The sequence below is a fragment of the Bos taurus genome, chromosome 11 (genome assembly GCF_002263795.3).
Source record: "Bos taurus isolate L1 Dominette 01449 registration number 42190680 breed Hereford chromosome 11, ARS-UCD2.0, whole genome shotgun sequence".
In the NCBI taxonomy this organism is placed as follows: domain Eukaryota; kingdom Metazoa; phylum Chordata; class Mammalia; order Artiodactyla; family Bovidae; genus Bos; species Bos taurus.
This window is the reverse complement of record NC_037338.1, coordinates 48,790,373-48,809,460: the sequence shown is the minus strand read 5'-3', so window position 1 is coordinate 48,809,460 and position 19,088 is coordinate 48,790,373. Positions and strand designations below refer to the sequence as shown.

The window sequence follows — 19,088 nt, the reverse complement described above, 5'->3', positions numbered from 1 at the left end:
TTCAAACTCAAGCCCTGGCAGTGAAAGTGCCAAGTCCTAATCATTGCACTGCCAAAGAACTCCCCTAAGATGGTTATTTTAAAAACAAAAGAAAAATAAATGTTGGTGAATATGGAGAAATTGGAACCCTCATGTCCTGTTGGTGGGGATGTAAAATTGTAAGCTGCCTTGGAAAACAGTTTGGTAGTTCCTCAAAAAAGTTAAACACAGAATTCCCATATGACTCAGTGACTTCTCTCTTAGCTATATATTCAAGAGAATTGAAAGTACATGTTCATATAAATGAGTGCATCAGTTTCATGCACCAGTTATGCATGAATATTCATTACAGCCTTATTTGTAACAGCCAAAAAGTGGAAACAAGCCAAATTATCCATTTGTCAACTGACAAGTGAATAACATGTGGAATATCCATACAATTGAATATTATTCAGCTATGAAAAGAAATGAGGTACTGTTTATGCTACAACATGGATGAATCTTGAAACTATTATGTTAACTAAAAGAGACAAGACATTTTTATGAAATGTCTCAAACAGGAAAATCAATAGGGACAGAAAGTGACTGCCAGGGGATGGGGGAGGGTGGAATTAAGGCTGAATGCTAACAGGAACAGAGTTTCTTTTGGGGATTATGGAAATATTTTTGAATTAGACAGTAGAAATGGTTGCACCACAGAGAATATACTAAAAATAAGCACTGAATTACACACTTACTAAAAATGGTAAAGTTTATGGTATGAATTATATTTCAATTAAAAAAACAAACAAACAAGGGTGGCAGACAAGATTCTGGGTCTCCTCCTGCACTGATATTGTAGAAGTGTATAATTTACTTTCTGGTCATAAACTATGCTAGGAATAATAGACCATCCACAATATTCTCAGGGAACTAAGATCCCACAAGTTGCATGGCATGGCCAAACAGGAAAATAACTGAACACTCATTAAATATTTGCCATTAGAGGGACAGTTAAATCAACTAGAGAATATCCATATTACCGGGTACAACACAGAATGGGTTAAGAAGAGTGAAGTCAATCCACATGTGCAGAGAATGAACCCTACAATAGACTATTATCATAACATGCCTACTCAGTCATGTCTGACTCTTTGTGACCCCAAGGACTATAGCCTGCCAGGATCCTCTGTCCATAGAATTTTCCAGGCAAGAATACTAGAGGGGTTGCCATTTCTTACTGCAGGGGATCTTCCGGATCCAGGGGTCGAACCCACATCTCCTGCATTGGCAGGCAGATTCTTTGATCACTGTGACATCTGAGAAGCCCACAGATCATTAAGTGAACTAAGTATGTCACAAAGCAATTACAAGAAACATTGTATCACCCCAGCACATGAAAAGAGTTAAATAAACTTCTTGCTATATCTGAAGTATGTTAGGGTGGTTCAAATGGCCTGAAATAATGGGATTTCTTAAAATAATGGAAATAATGGCATTCCCTTTGGAGGATCTGACAGCTCATTTAAAGTAAGCCATCTTACAGCTCAGTTAAAACTGAGGTTCACATACCTACGGATAAGGAAAATTCATGTCTCAGGCAACAGAATAACATGGATAAAGAAGCATTCTTAAATACAAACTCAAAATTGACTATCAAATTTAATCATGGTTCATGGTTCCCCTGAGTAGGTACATGATTTCATTTTTATTTCTTCTCTGTGAGAGTATGCACAGAGAAGATGAACAATGGAATTGGAGACAGAAGAAATTTTTCCTTTTTCCTTTGATATTACTATCTCTTTAAATAAAAACTTACATTACACTTCTATAGTTAATAAATGAAATCAGCAAGGTTGTGGAGTACAAGGACAATACACAAAATTACTTGTATTTTTATATACTAACCATAAACAAATAGGAAATTCAATAAATAAAATCATCTATAATAGCAATATCTAGGAATGAATCTAACGAAAGATAAACAAGACTTCTATGTCACTGAAAGAATGGAATATTCAGTACTGGAAATATGTCCATTCTCCCTAAAGTGATCTGTAGCTGCAATGTAATTCCAACAAAACTCTTTGTAGCTATTTTTTGGCAGAAATGTACAAGATGGCTTTGAAATTTATATGGAAATTCATGGGGCCAAGAATATTCAAGACAGTCATGAAAAACAATGTAGTATAGTATAGTCTCTATCAAAAATCAAAACTTATTATAAAGCTACAATAATTAAGAGTGTAGTATCGGTGCAATGGAATCAAACAACCAAAGGAACTGAAATGAAGCCAGTAGACCTACATGTATGCAATTAGTTGATTTAGGACACAAGAGATACCAAAGAGCAGAGGAAAAGCAAACATCTTCTTATCAATTACGTCACATCAACGGGATAGTCCTACAGGAAAAAAATGAATCCTGACCCCTACCTCACATCAACACACCCACAAAAACCAACTCTGGGCAGAAGTAGACCTAAACATGAATGGTAAAACAATAAAACTGCTAACAGAGATACAGGGAAATATCTTAATAACCTTGAGGCAGGCAAATAATTTTTATACAGGACTAGCCATAAAAGGCTGGAGAAGGAAATGGCAACCCACTCCAGTGTTCTTGCCTGGAGAATCCCAGGGACGGGGGAGCCTGTTGGGCTGCCAGCTATGGGGTTGCACAGAGTCGGACACGACTGAAGCGACTTAGCAGCAGCAGCAGCCATAAAAGGCAAAGCCTGGTGAATTATATTACATAAAATAAAGAACTTCTGATCATTAGAAAACAGCATTAAGTGAAAGGGCAAAAAGGCTAGCCATCAAGTAGAAGGTATTTGTAATATCTATAACCTGGTAATGGACCTACACAAGGATAGACTTCTAAAACTCTTATCTATTAATAAGAGAATGGCATAGGATTGAAAAAAGGCAAAAGCCTTGAACAGGAACTTCACAAAAGGTGAGATCCCATGGCCATAAGGATATAAAGAGGTGCTCAAACTCATTCGTTACTGGGCATGCTAAGTCGCTTCAGTTGGGTCTGACTCTGTGTGACGCTATGGACTGTAGCCCACCAGGCTCCTCTGTCCATGGGATTCTCCAGGCAAGAACACTAGAGTGGGTTGCCATGTCCTCCTCCAGGGGATCTTCCCAACCCATGGATCGAACCAACGTCTCTTACTTCTCTTGCATTGGCAGGCAAGTACTGCTGAGAATAAGGAGCAACCATAACTCTCCTGCCCTGCTGATGGAGGTGTAAACTGCTACAATCACTTTGGAAAACTGTTTACTCAATTATCTATTATAGGTGAAGGTAGATTTTATGACTCAGCAGTTTGATTCCCTGGTATTTACCCATGAAAATGCATACATATGTTCAATAAGAGACATATACAAAAATGTTCATAGCAGCTCTATTTGTAACAGCCAAATGAAGTTGACTGAAGATAACCCAAACATCCATTAATGGTAAAGTGAACAAGTATATAATGGTTTAGTCACATAATATAAGAAAACCACTCAAGAGGCTGTATGAAATGTCCTGGAAAAACAGTCTAAGACTTAACTTTTTAAGGCAGTACAAATAAATTTCCCAAGCTAAGTTCCTTATCTCCTGATCCAAAACATGGCTTTCCTCTGTAGAATTAGACTGGGTCACTAACAAATTCTTATGCAGTGCAATAACTGTTCCCTTCTTTCACCTACTTGTACAGAAATAACAGCCTGTACCAACCTTTCAAGAAACCCGGAAAAATCTCAACTGTGACATAAATAAAATCTGGGCCTATTTTCTAATTTTACTTGGTTATACAGTAAGCAGAGCCCAGGAATGTTAAATTATTCCTAACACAAACCAAATTATTCTATCATTTTGATCTTTTTTGTATCAAATTTTTGCTCATATACATTTTTAACATGGTTCTGTTATTATGCATAGAACTGTGTAGTCTATTTCTTCTTTCAACATTACGTTGAAAATTTTCCAGACTGTCACACAATGCTTTAAAGCCACTATTTTAAACTACACAAAGCTTCCCTGGTGGCTCAGACAGTAAAGAATCCGCCTGCATGTGGGAAACCTGTGTTCAATCCCTGCATTTGGAAGATCCCCTGGAAGAGGGCATGGCAACCCACGCCTGTATTCTTGCCTGAAGAATCCCCATGGACAGAGGAACCTGGCGAGCTACAGTCCATGGGGTTGCAAAGAGTCGGACACGACTGAGTGACTAAGCACAGCACAGAGCAATATCTTAATAAACGTCCCACAATTTACACAGCCCCAGTGCTGAGTATCTAGGTTTTTCTAATATTCCACCACTATAAACCATCATGTCATGGACTGCTTTTTTCAAGTAGCTTTTATCAATACTACATTTCAGATGATTTCCTTTGGCTGGATTCTCAGACTGAGGTGGATGAACGTATCTGTAGCTCTAGTTATGTAGTCTTTGTCTACTATTTGGTTCTATTTTGAACACACTGCTTACGTTTAAACAAAATTCTAATAAATTCTGGATGGTTCAGTTCAGTTCAGTCACTCAGTCGTGTCCTACTCTTTGCGACCCCATGAACGCCAGGCCTCCCTGTCCATCACCAACTCCCAGAGTTTATCCAAACCCATGTCCAATGAGTCGGTGATGCCATCCAACAATCTCATCCTCTGTCGTCCCCTTCTCCTCCCATCCTCAATCTTGCCCAGCATTAGGGTCTTTTCAAATGAGTCAGCTCTTCACATCAGGTGGCCAAAGTATTACAGTTTCAGCTTCAACATCAGTCCTACCAATGAACACCCAGGACTGATCTCCTTTAGGATGGACTGACTGGTTGTATCTCCTTGCAGTCCAAGGGACTCTCAAGAGTCTGCTCCAACACCACAGTTCAAAAGCATCAATTCTTCGGCACTCAGCTTTCTTTACAGTCCAACTCTCACATCCATACATGACCACTGGAAAAACCACAGCCTTGACTAGACGGATCTTTGTTGGCAAAGTAATGTCTCTGCTCTTCAATATGCTGTCTAGGTTGGTCATAGCTTTCCTTCCAAGGAGTAGGCGTCTTTTAATTTCATGGCTGCAATCACCATCTGTAGTGATTTTGCAGCCCAGAAAAATAAAGTCAGCTACTGTTTCCACTGTTTGCCCATCTATTTGCCATGAAGTGATGGGACTGGATGCCATGATCTTAGTTTACTTAACACTTAAAATCCCTTTATTTCTAAGATAAGTTGAGATGGCTTACAAAACAAACATACATAAAAAAGAAACAATAAAAAATTATAAACAGGAATAATAAGTGGACAAATAAATGTTGTTGATGTTTAGTCACTAAGTTTAGTCACTAAGCTGTGTACAACTTTTTCATGACCCCATGGACTATAGCCGGCCAGGCTCCTCTGTCCATGGGATTCTCCAGGCAAGAATACTGAAGTGGGTTGCCATGCCCTCCTCCAGGGGATCTTCCCAACCCAGGGGTCAAACCCACATCTCCTACATTGGCGGGTGGATTTCTTTACCACTGAGCCACCAGGGAAGCCTGGACAAACACATATATCCAACTAAATTAGGGGTAGCAAACTACAGCCTATAGACCAAACGTGGCCCACCATCTGTTTTTGTAAAAAAGAAGCTGAAATGAATCACAGTCAGGCTCATTCCAAAGCCCTGTCTATGTCTGCTTTCACATTATCATGGCAGAACTGAGCAGCTGTAATTTACAGATCGTATGGCCAACAAAGCCTAAAATATTTTCTATCTGGCTTTTATAACAAAAGCTTACCAATTCCTGAACCAGACTATCCATAATTACAGATTTTAATCTTAAACTGCAAAATTCCCCTACTATTCTGTTAAATCAACTTCTGTTTCTGGTCAGGATAGAGCCATGGTGACCTGATTTCACATCCACCAGAAATAACAATAACAAAAGCAGACACGAATATGAAACAGTGGTTTCAATACAATGGACATTAGGAAATGAAGGACAGAGAACAGCAAGGATATAGTAGACTTGAACCTTGTTTTGCTGTTGTTCAGTCACTCAGTCTTGTCCAACTCTGTGACCCCATGGACTGCAGCACGTCAGGCTTCCCTGTCCATCATCGACTCTGGGATCTTGCTCAAATTCAGGTCCACTGAGTCAGTAATTGACCATCTTTATCCTCTGTTGTCCCCTTCTCCTGCCCTCAGTCTTTCCCAGCATCAGGGTCCTCTCCAATGAGTCAGGTCTTCACATCAGGTGGCCAAAACATTAATGCTTCAGCTTCAGCATCGGTCCTTCTAATTAATATTCAGGGTTGATATCCTTTAGGATTGACTGGTTTGATCTCCTTGCAGTCCAAGGGACTCTCAAGAGTTCTCCAATACCACAGTTCAAAAGCATCAATTCTTTGGCTCTCAGATTTCTTTATCGTCCAACTCTCACATCCATACGTGACTACTGGAAAAACTGTAGCTTTGACTAGACGGACCTTTGTTGGCAAAGTAATGTCTCTGCTTTTTAATATGCTGTCTAGGGTGGTCATAGCTTTTCTTCCAAACAGAAACCATCTTTTAATTTTATGGCTGCAGTCACAACCTGCAGTGATTTTGAGCCCAAGAAAATAAAGTCTCTCACTGTTTCCAATGTTTCCTCTTTAGTTGCCATGAAGTGATGGGACCGGATGCCATGATCTTCATTTTTTGAATGTTGAGTTTTAAGCCAGCTTTTTCACTCTCCTCTTTCACCTTCATCAAGAGGCTCTTTAGTTCCTCTTCCCTTTCTGAAATAAGGGTGGTGTCATCTGCATATCTGAGGTTATTGATATTTCTCCCAGCAATCTTGATTCCATCTTGTGCTTCATCCAGCCTGGCATTTTGCATGATGTACTCTGCATGTAAGTTAAGTAAGCAGGGTGACTATATACAGCCTTGACATCTCCTTTCCCAATTTGGAACCAGTCCATTGTTCCATGTCCAGTTCTAACTGTTGCTTCTTGACCTTCATACAGGTTCTCATGAGGCAGGTAAAGTGGACTGGTATTCCCATCTCTTTTAAGAATTTTCAGATTTTTTGTGATTCACACAAAGGCTTTGGATAGTGAATAAAGCAGATGTTTTTCTGGAACTCCCTTGTTTTTTCTATGATTCAATGGATGTTGGCAATTTGATCTCTGGATCCTCTGCCTTTTCTAAATCCAGCTTGAACATCTGGAAGTTCACGGTTCACGTACTACTGAAGCCAGGCTTTGGGAATTTTGAGCATTACTTTGCTAGCATGTGAAATGAGTGCAATTGTGCAGTAGTTTGAACATTTTTTGGCATTTCTCTTCTTTGGGATTGGAATGAAAACTGATCTTTTCCAGTCCTGTGGCCACTGCTGAGTTTCTTGTATTTGCTGGCATATTGAGTGCGGCACTTTCACAGTGTCATCTTTTAGGATCTGAAATAGCTCAGCTGGAATTCCATCACCTCCACTACCTTTGTTCGTAGTGATGCGTCCTAAGGTTCACTTGACTTCACACTCCAGTATGTCTGGGTCTAGGTGAGTGATCACACCATCACGGTTGCCTGGATCAATAAGATCTTTTTTGTAGTTCTGTGTATTCTTGCCACCTCTTCTTAATATCTTCTGCTTCTGTTAGGTCCACACCATTTCTGTCCTTAATTGTGCCCACCTTTGCAGGAAATGTTCCCTTGGTATCTCTAATTTTCTTGAAGAGATCTCTAGTTTCTCCCATTCTATTGTTTTCCTCTATTTCTTTTATTGTTCACTTAAGAAGGCTTTTTTATCTCTCCTTGCTATTCTTTGGAACTCTGCATTCAGATGGGTGTATCTTTCCTTTTCTCCTTTGCCTTTTGCTTCTCTTCTTTTCTCAGCTACTAGTAAGGCGTCCTCAGACAGGCATTTTGCCTTTTTGCATTTCTTTTTCTTGGGGATGGTTTTGATCACCACCTCCTGTACAAGGTCATGAACTTCCATCCACTGTTCTTCAGACTTGAACCTAACTGACATTTATAGAGCACTTCATCCAACACAGCAGAATACTTGTGATTTTTAAGGACACACAGATCATTTCCCAATACAGACTATCTTTGAAGCCACAAAACAAATCTCAGTAATTTGAAAAGGATTCAAGTTATTCAAGGTATGTTTTCTGGCCACTGTGGAATTAAAATTGCAATCAATAGTATACATATCTGGAAAATTCTTAAATATTTGGAAACTAAATCAAAGATTTCTATGTATCTCAGAGGTTAAAAAAAGAAATAAAAAAGGCATTGAGCAAGTCTTTTGAAGTGAATAAAAATACAATATATTCAGTGGAAATTTTATATATAAAATGCCAATATTAAAACAGGAAAAAAGTCTCAAATTACTGACTTCAGTTCCAACCTTAAGTAACTAGAAAAAGAAAGGCAAATCAAACCCAAAGTAAGCAGAAGAAAGGAAATAAAAAAGATGAAAGTGAAATAAATGGAACAGAAACAGAAAAATAGAGAAAGTCAATAAAAGCCGGTTCTTTGAGAATAAAACTCAGAGCAAACTGATCAGGAAAAAGAGAGAAGACATAAATTATCACTATCAGGAATGAGAGAGGGGACCACTTTCAGGTTCCACAGACAGTAAAGGAACATAAAAGAGTATGATGAATAATTTCATGCCTATAAATCCAACAATTTAGATGAAAAGGACAAATTCCTAGAAAAAAACAAAGCAGTAAAGCTCATCCAAGAAGAGATGAACTAAACAGCCCTACATGTAATTAGAAAAACAGAAATTTTAGTTAAAAATAGCCTTCCTAAAGAGAAAACATCATGAGAAACGCTGGCTGGAGAAGCACCAGCTGGAATCAAGATGCCAGGAGAAATATCAATAACCTCAGATATGCAGATAACACCACCCTTATGGCAGAAAGTGAAGAGGAACTAAAGAGCCTCTTGATGAAAGTGAAAGAGGAGAGTGAAAAAGCTGGCTTAAAGCTCAACATTCAGAAAACTCTGGTCCCATCACTTCATGGCAAATAGATGGGGAAACAGAGGAAACAGTGGCTGACTATTTTTCTGGGCTCCAAAATCACTGCAGATGGTGACTGCAGCCATGAAATTAAATGACACTTACTCCTTGGAAGGAAAGTTATGACCAACCTAGACAGCATATTCAAAAGCAGAGACATTACTTTGCCAACAAAGGTCCGTCTAGTCAAGGCTATGGTTTTTCCAGTGGTCATGTATGCATAGGAGAGTTGGACTGTGAAGAAAGCTGAGCACCGAAGAATTGATGCTTTTGAACTGTGGTGTTGGAGAAGACTCTTCAGAGTCCCTTGGACTGCAAGGAGAACCAGTCCATCCTAAAGGAGATCAGTCCTGGGTGTTCATTGGAAGGACTAATGTTGAAGCTAAAACTGCAATATTTTGGCCACCTGATGCAAAGAGCTGACTCATTGGAAAAGACCCTGATGCTGGGCAAGATTGAGGACGGGAGGAGAAGAGGATGACAGAGGATGAGATTGTTGGATGGCATCACTGACTCAATGGACATGGGTTTGGGTGGACTCCAGGAGTTAGTGATAGACAGGGAGACCTGGTGTGCTGTGGTTCATGGGGTCGCAAAAAGTCAGACACGACTGAGCAACTGAACTGAACTGAAAGAGAAAATTCTAGGTCCAGATGACTACATTGGTGAATTCTACCAAACACTTAAGGAAAAAATAATATCCGTATTGTACAAACTCTTACAGAAAACTGAAGAAGCCAATGTTTCTATGAAGCCAATGTTAACCCCAATAGCAAAACCAGGTAAATGCATGACAAGAAAAGAAAACCATCCATCAAAATTCCTCATGTACACTGATGCAAAAACTTCTGAACAAAAATTTAGCAAATACTATCTCATAACCAAGTAAGGTTTATCCCAGAAATACAAGTTGGCTTAATAAGAAAACCAGTCAAATACCAGGTCCATGGATTTAAAGAACTGCAGAGGCGGGTGAGACCTAGAGCTCATCAACCTGAACACTTTTGCTTTGTAAATAATGAACTGAGGCCCACTGAACCAAGATCACATAATTGATTAAGTATAATATGATGCTCTGGGTGTCAGAAAGTCCTGAGTTTGAATCTCAACTCTACCTCCTAAGTAACAACTTCTCCAAACCTCGTTATCCTCATCTGGTGATAATGGTGATAAATGGTGATAATGATAGTGTCTGCATCACAGGGTGGTTGTGAGGGTTAAGTAATCTAACATATTTGAAGCACTCCCAACAAACATAACTACTGCTACCATCAGCACCACTGCCTATTACCACCATATCTAGACGATGAGGTCAGTGTTAAGTTAGAAGTTTCAGTTAGAAGCAAAGGACAGAAAATATGTAGTTGTAGACCCTCCTTTGAAACCATCCACACCCGAAACTCTATCAAAGAGATATTGTTTGATTTGTCATTTCTGTTTCTGGCCTGGACTCTCCTGGGAACAAAACCTTTTTACTGAGTGGCCAGTTTCCTTTTTTTTTTAATAAATATCCACCATTTGTTTGCCCCTAATTACCTGCTTTCCTGTCCACAGAGGAAAGGGCTTCAGGATGGCAGGAGGAAAGAGCTTCACACGCCCCACTTTGTCTGTGAGTCCTCGGAACACCAGCTCCATATACTGCTCCCGGTTGAAAAAGCAGCCTCGAATGGTCATGTTTGCTCCTGAAACCATGTGATCTTGGATCAGCCCCGCCAATGGCTGGCCATCCTACAAACCAAAACAGGTAAGAGAAGGACAAATTTAAAAAAAAAAAAACAAAAAAAAACCAGAAGGCACATTCTAATTCTTAGTCCTGTGCTTGGGAGCCACCCACTAGCAACAGCCCTCCTTACATCCCCATGTTGTCCAGTCATGGCCACCTAGCCAGTGCTTGGGCCTCCCATCTTGAGAGCTCCCAGAGCACGTGACCAGGGCTTCCTGACCGGCTCCCACCTTCGCCTTTTGCCCACTGTTCTATACCAAAAGTGCTTCAAACTCCTGCAGGCCCCCTGGCCTTCTCTCCCTAATCCCATCTGCTTCTCGTTAACTTCGGCATATTTCTGGCATTTACGCATAAATTCAGTCTGGCTGCTGTTGGCTGTGTTCTTGTTTTTATATTTTGGTTTTATGCTTTGGTGTTTTTCACACATTTCTGGCCTGGTTCTCCTCTAAATCAGTCACCCATTCAACAAATATTTATGGAGAGCCTACTGTATGCCGAGGCACTGGATGAGACCAACCTTCAGTCTGTTTTAGTGGCTAAAACACACAGATCCCTCACAATGAGGAAGAGCTAGACGGTGAACAAATGACTGGAGAGATACATTATTACAAAGAATTTTAAACGCCTGTGGAGGAAAAGAATGGGATGGGTCATCACATAGATTTGGGATAGGAGGGGACAGTCAGGAATGGTCTCTCTGGGGGCATGGACAGTACGTCAGTTTGGCCTGCGGACTGACCTGGACTCAGCCAACGCAGAGACCTGGGGGTTTGGGGAGAGGTTCCTTGAGTGAGTCATGGGTGGAGGTGGGGCTTTGACGTACGTGACTGCAGAAGGAAAGGGTGCTTGATGTCAGTGTGTCTTCACGATCTTGCATGTATTCATGGTAGGGTGTTATCCACCAGATGCCAAAACATGGGCTTTTAGAGAGTTCCCTGGTGGTCCAGTGGCTAGGACTCGGCCCTTCCATTGCCATGGTCCCAAGTTCAGTCCCTTGTCAGGGAACTAAGACCCCACAAGAACTTCAATAGGGCCAAAAAACCCCCAAAAAAACCCAAAGCCAAGGGCTTTTATAACAGCCCCAGTTTGGATGGATACATTCATCTTTTCTGATCCCCAGTCTCCTGAACCCTATCTGCCAGGTCTGCAGTCATGGCAACATAAGGCACACTAAGGTAAAAATAGACTTGCCCACTGACATTTATTAAGAAGGCGTTTTTACTGACTTTTCCCTGTTTATAGGAACTAGAGAAAAATCTTGGGTCTAAAGATTGTTATCATTTGCTTATTTGTTAAATACTGTCCAATATTATGGCTGTATTGCATAACTAAGGAACTCTAAAGTGCAGCCATGGAGAAGTGCCAGGAATTTAGCCACACGCACTAATTTAAAGGCTAAAAAGGATGCTTGTCAAACAGTCTAAATACCGTGGCAATGGGCTTTATGTAAACTCAGAGATAATTATTACCGAGGAGCCAGATAGGTGTTGCAGACAGAGGGCGAGATCATATGGGGCACGCAGCCCTTCTTATGAAGGCCTTGAGTTATGAACACAGACAAAAAATTATACTCTGCAACTTGTTCCAAAGGCAAGGTCTCATTTTGCTTAGGGGAAAAACTGAAAAGAGTATTAAGCATTTGACTCATCCCACAGCTCTTTGGGGGCTTCCCTGGTGACTCAGTGGTTAAAGAATCTGCCTGCAATGCAGGAGACATGCATTGATCCCTGGGTTGGAAGGATCCTTAGGCAAGGAGATTGCAACCCACTCCAGTATTCTTGCCTGGAAAATCCCATGGACAGAGGGGCCTAGCAGGCTACAGCCCATGAGGTCCCAAAGAGTCAGAAATGACTGAGCTACTAAGCAATAACAGTCTTTGGGGGCAGATATAGATTTTGCCTTTTTTTTTTTTCCTTTAAAGAACATAATTACAAGTTACAGGATCTAGTCAGTGCCTTCTCTTTCTGTCTAGAGTTTTCCATGACTAGAAAATTACCTATATGGCTAAACTGCTTTCAATGCAATAAGCATGAATTCTAGGGAGGAGTGCTGATTAAAGCAATTTACTAAGGGTCTACTTATAATGCTGAATTTTCTAAATCTGCTTAGGATCAGAAAGACTATCTCTTGATCAAAAACCCACATAATTGTCAGCTATCCTATTCCACTTAACATCACAGCAAAACGACATTACAATAGATGTCTTTGGTCAGGATTCTTAGAGAATTAGGGTATTCTGTGACTTGAATTTTCTAGCTGAGTAAGTCAAAGTCAGGAAAGTACGTCTCAAGCCTTGTTAAAAAAACTTTCCATGAAGCAGTGGCCCTTAATAGATAAAACAAACAGAAGGGAAAAAAGGAAGAATCCACAAAGAAACATATAAATGAAAAAGTGTAACTGTTTTCTTGGAAAGGAAATAGATCAAGTTCCCTTCATCTATTTTAAGAAGACAACAAACAACTCTATTAAATACATAAAACTAACAATAAAATGTACTTAAATTGGGGACTATGGTTAGTCAAGGAAAAGAAACCTAAAAAATAGAGAAGAAATGGGACAATGAACAAAGAGAAAAGAAAACAATAGGGAAATAAAATACATCAAGAAAAATTAACAAAAAATGGCTTTCCTGGATTAAGAAAACTGACTCTCGCCATCTCAGGACTTTGCCATCAAAGTACATGCTTCATTTTTATGCGTGTAGGTGTGTGTGTGTGTTAAGTCACTTCAGTCGTGTCCAACTCTTTGTGGTCCTAGGGACTGTAGCCCACTAGGCTTCTCTGTCCTTGGGATTTCCCAGGCAAGAATACTGGAGTGAGTTGCCATGCCCTCCTTGAGGGGATCTTCCCTACACAGGGATCAATCGCACATCTTTTACGTCTCCTGTATTGGCAGGTGTGTTCTTTACCACTAGCGCCACCTGGAAAGCCCTTCATTTTTATAACTATCACCAAAAATAGGATTTCTCCTCTTGGCACTTACACTAAGGGCTTACACAACATTTATCAAGAATCAAAAGCTCTTTACCGCTGACAAAAGAAGGTGTCTGAAAGTAAAGTGAATTCTCAGGTCATCTCCGAGAATTGTCTTGTTTTTGTTTCTTACCTTTTTTTTCCTGATTTTTCTTTTCTTTTTTTTTTTAACTGCACAGGTGGCATGTGGGATCTTAGTTCCCAGACCAGGGATAAAACCCTTGCCCCCTGCAGGGGAAGTTCAGAGTCTTAATCACCGGAACACCAGAGAAGTCCCATTTTTTACTTTTTAAGAAATTAATTTATTGATGAGACTTTATTTTTGTTCTATCTCTGACCCTATACTCACAGGCAGGTGAGCATGTGATGAGGCACATCTGAAATTAAATAGGCCAGCCCTTTGCAGGACACAGTGTACGCAATGAGCAATGAAGTCACCTATTCCATCTTATTCAATGAAAATCAAGTCTACATTGGTCTAGTGAATACTCAAGTTCACTGGCCTAAGCACTTCAGAGCACCCCAACTCTTCATGAGGCTAATGTCCAGAGGTCACTCTGCCAGCAAAAAAAATTAACCATCTGCTGTTTACTGGTAGTGTCCACCGTGATAAAATGTGACATTCTCTCTAGCAGGCTAGACAACTGGCACAGTCCTGTTAGTCACTTCTTTCCACAGACCCTCACCCAGGCCCAGCCTCACCTGTCAAGGAGGACTAAGAACACAGGAGGCTGAGCACACAAGCTTGGCGGGGTCAAAGGTGCTAGGTTCGAGTCCCAGCTTCTTCACTGGCTGACAAGTCACTCACCTGTGTTTCCTCACCTGAAAACTGCACCTGCCGCCTAAGGCTGTGGTGAGGACTAAGCCAGAATGTTGCAGACTGCTCAGAGTGGTACCTGAGGCACACGGAGTGCTCAGGACAAAGTAGCTTTTATTGCCACCACCATCACAGCTACAACTGACGTAATTTACATGAAAACATAAAAGGCCAATTTTCAAATTAGTCAATTTCCTTATAATTATTTCTTCTAAACTATTAATGTAAAAAATTTTTGTTTAATGTTTTTCTTTTTGGCTGCACCACAAGGCATACAGGATCTTAGTTCCCCAACCAGAGATCAAACCCATACCTCCTGCAGTAGAAGCTCGGAGTCTTAACCACTGGACCATCAGGAAACCCGTTAGTAAAAATTAATCAAACTATTTCTTCTAATTTCTTGGGGACCTGAGTGGGCCCCTTAACCCCTCCTGCTTACGGTCAGCCCCTTCACTAATCAATAGCCAGCCAAGGTGGGCAGAAAAGGGAAAGAAAGTTATGTTCAACTAACTGGATCTACAGGAAGCCACACTGGTGTGTCTGGTAGGAAAAGAGGCTGGAATGCTGGGATTCTGGTCACCTGCCTGGTTCTCCAGGTGGGATAGGGGAAGAGAAATTCCCAGGAGGAGAGGTCACTAACTGATAGGGGACAATCTCTAAGCAGCCTCTATGCTTACTGGGTGCAGATGTCTCTGTCTCTTCTGTGGAAGGGTGGCAGGGCCCACGCCAGGGAAAGGAAGAAAAGCCACAAAGATCTGGGAGCTCCTGGCCCCTCCTCCCCACCCTCTTCCATTCCAGCTCTGTGTCCTTGGACATGTTACACCATTTCTTCACATGTGATTATGGCTATTAATAGCACCTACTCCAAGGACTGTGGGGAGGAGAAAAGGAGAGGCCTCCAAGGTGCTACGTATGGTGTCTAGCCTTGAAAAAGTGCTTGGTAAATGGGAGCCATGGTTCTTTATTGTTTTATTACTACCCCCACATTACAACCCAAATGAATGGTGTGTAATTTGTGAATCGCTATGACACAAACGGTTTATAAAAGAAGGGATTCACAGTAGAGATTCCTCATGGGCTGCAGGGAATTTCATCTGGACCCTCAGGATTATGTTAGTCACTCAGTTGTGTCTGACTCTTTGTGACCCCATGGACTAGAGCCCGCTAGGATCCTCTGTTCATGGACTTTTCCAGGCAAGAATACTGGACTGAGTTGCCATTTCCTTCTCCAGGGGATCTTCCTGACCCAGGGATCAAACCCTGGGGGTTAAGTTGTCTCTTAAAACCCTTATCTTAAAGGATCAAAGTCATCTGAGGACAATGGGGATCCTCATAGGTGGGGTGCTAAGGTTTGCCAGAGGCTGATATATTGTAGAATCCAAACAGGCTGGAAGACAAGACCTAAGATGCAGGTACTGAACTCGGCTTCCTGGGATGACTGTTACAACTTCTCTCCTGACATCTTAAGAGGCAACAAGAGAGAAACCTCCTATCTCTAAGCAACTAGGGGGCTGAAGACCCCACCCGGAAGAATCTAAGACCCTCTGCTCCAAATGCTCCTGCTTAACAGACCATGCTGACTCCAGGAGCTGCCTGGGGCCCTGACCTGAACTGCCAAGTTGGAAGCCGGTGAAGATCATGGAACAGCCTCAAGGTCAGACCTACCTTGGGAACAAGGTACTGCTGATCGGTGCAGGCCAGGACGTAGGCCTCGGCCCGGCCCAGTTCACTCTGGGGAAAGTGGGCGTTCATCTCATCTCCATCGAAGTCGGCGTTGTAGGCCTTGCAGTTGGCATAGTGGAGCCGCAGGACTTTCTCCTCGGGGAGGACGCGGGCGCGATGCGCCTGGATGGAGGGCCTGTGCAGGGTGGGCTGCCGGTTCAGGAGGAGAATGTCCCCGTTCTTCACATGCCGGCACACCTGCGGCAGAGCAGAGGACGGGCTGAGCAGTGGCCACTCTGGCATCACTGCTATAATGCCAAGGGCTCACCTCGCCCTGGGCTTCTGTCTCTTTCATGTTTTACTCAATAAAAGGGGAACTTTCAGTCCAGAGTGAAACCCTAGAAATCTATGAGAAATAACTACTAAGCCCCTCTGGGACTCAGAGTGTGTGTGCGTGCTCAGTTACTATGTCGTGTCCAACCCTTTTGTGACCCCATAGACTGCAGCCCTCCAGACTCCTCTGTCCATTGGATTTTCTAGGCAAGGATACTGGAGTGGGTTGCATTTCCTTCTGCGGGGGATCTTCCCAGGGACCAAACCCAGGTCTCTTGGCAATGGCCGGCGGATTCTTTACTACTGAGCCACCCGGGAATCCCAAAATGCCACTTTGCAGAGGAAACAGGCCCCTACTACCGAATCCAAATTCAAGAACCAGGCATGTTAGGGTTCAAACTGGCATGGTTAGGGTTCTTTGGTTTACGAGACAGACGCCTTAAGGTTTTCTGAGAAATAGCTGCTAACCTAGCAGAGTCCTGTCCTAGTTCTGGGCTCAGACTATTGCTGTTGTTTAGTTGCTAAGCCATGTCCAACTCTTCGTGACCCCATGGACTATAGCCCGCCTGTCTCCTCTGTTCACAGAATTCTCTAGGCGAGAATATTGGAGTGGGTTGCCATTTCCTCCTCCAGGGGAGGGATAAGTCAATGATGCTACAGGCCCCTGTCCAGTAATATCTGTCTTCTTCAGACATGCACAACCTTTTTGGAGTTTGAATTCCCCAGAGAATTAACCTGAAAAAAGAAATGGACACATCTTAAGACAGCAGGTCTACACATAGCCATAAAATTCCTGGGCTTGAAAGGATTTGGCAGACTTCTGAGTATGTAGTCAGCCACATCTGAGTACGTTAGTCCAAATGTGAATTCCACATTTCAGAAATACTTGCCCAACCTCATCCTGCAGAGCCAGGACTGAAACTCAGGGTTCTTGATTCCCAGTTAAATGCTCCTGGAAAATATTTTATGGCACTTAAAAATTAATAACAAGTTTAAATTGCCATGGTCTTTTGGGAAAGCAGTTTCACAGCACATTTTAGAACATTAAAAACTCATTTCCTTTGGGCTTTCAGAATGAAAAAGGTGCCAATGCAAGGTTCTATGAATGATGTTTATGCACCGGTGTTAACAGTGGCAAAAACAGGGAAAAACCTGGCTGCCCCAAAGAAGGGGCATTGGTAGATAAATCATAGTATGTACTATGGAATATTATGTAATGATGAAAAAGGATTTGGTGAGGGGGCGCTCAGGCCATGGAGCATGCAGGATCTTAATTTCCCAACCAGGGATTGAACCCAGGTCCCCAGAAGTGGAAGCTGAGTCAACAGGGACTGCCAGGGATCCTTTAAAAAAGGATGATTTAAATGTATACCAGTCTTGAAAAAATGACAATAATGTATTTCAGTAAAAGAAAAACCATCCAGGTGCCATCTAAGGTGATGTATTAGTGTCAGTTGCTCAGTCATGTCTGACTCTTTGTGACCCATGGACAGTAGCACACAGGCTTCTCTGTTCATGGAATTCTCCAGGCAAGAATACCGGAGTGGGCAGCCATTCCCTTCTCCAGGATCTTCCTAGCCTAGGGATCAAACCCAGGTATCCTGCATTGCAGGCAGATTTTTTTATCATCTGAGCCCCCAGAGAAGGCCATCTAAGGTGACAGGATGAGGTGATTTTAAATCCAATCCAACTCTATGTGTTTATACACACGAGGACAAAGGTATTTAGATCCTTACTGAGCTGCTCTGTGGGATCCTCAGGGCAGGGGGACATGGAAGAAGAGAAAGATCACCACCTGGACCTTTACATGTCTTAACTGCTATTCATGTTACAACGAGCGTGTGCCACTTTTATAAAAATTTTTTTTAAAGATCTTCAACTATTTCTAAAGGAAGCATGAAAAACTGCACAAGTGATATGCTTACTGTGGGGGGGAATATAGAAAATATAGAAGAGAATGAAAACCACAAGTAATTTTACTCTTCAAAGATAACCACTGTTCACACTTTCTTGCTCTTTAGCAATATCAATATGCCATTGGTCATGTCCTCCTGACAGGACACCTCCTCCCACAAAGCTGATTTTAGTATAAGGCCTTTCATCTTTGTTGTTGTTCAGTCGCTAAGTTGTGTGCAACCCTTTTGAGACCCCATGGACCGTGGCATGCCAGCCTTCCCTGCCCTTCACCACCTCCCAGAGTTTGCTCAAACTCATGTCCATTGAGTTGGTGACGCCATCCAATCATCTCATCCTCTGTCATCCCCTTCTCCTGCCCTCAATCTTTCCCAGCATCAGGGTCTTTTCCATTGAGTTGGCTCTTCGTATCAGGTGGCCAAAGTATTGGAGCTTCAGCTTAATTAATTCCTGGGCTTCCTAAATGATGCACAGAGATGCTATTTTAAAAAACAAATACACGGGAATTCCCTGGGGTCCAGTGGTTAAAAATCTGCGCTCTTACTGCCAAGAGCCTGTGTTCAGTCCCTGATTGGGGAACTAAGATCCCACAAACTACTCAGTGTGGCCAAAAATATAAAACAAACAAAAAACCAACAAATGTATGAGGAAACTGCTATCCCAATCATTCCGCATGCTGCCCTCAACAGCCCAGAGGAATTATGGAGACTCAGTGAGCG

At 41.9% G+C, this 19,088-nt stretch overlaps 1 protein-coding gene across 1 annotated transcript in view; it reads right to left on the bottom strand.

Annotated features, from left to right (window-relative positions):
• Positions 1–19,088, bottom strand: part of POLR1A (RNA polymerase I subunit A) — an 84,228-nt gene that overhangs the window by 34,188 nt on the left and 30,952 nt on the right. The window contains exons 13-14 of the mRNA NM_001192876.2: positions 16,126–16,380; positions 10,485–10,676 (exon numbers count right to left, since the gene is read on the bottom strand). Of these exons, the coding sequence (NP_001179805.1) occupies positions 10,485–10,676; positions 16,126–16,380 (447 nt within the window). The remainder of the gene's footprint in view (positions 1–10,484; positions 10,677–16,125; positions 16,381–19,088) is intronic.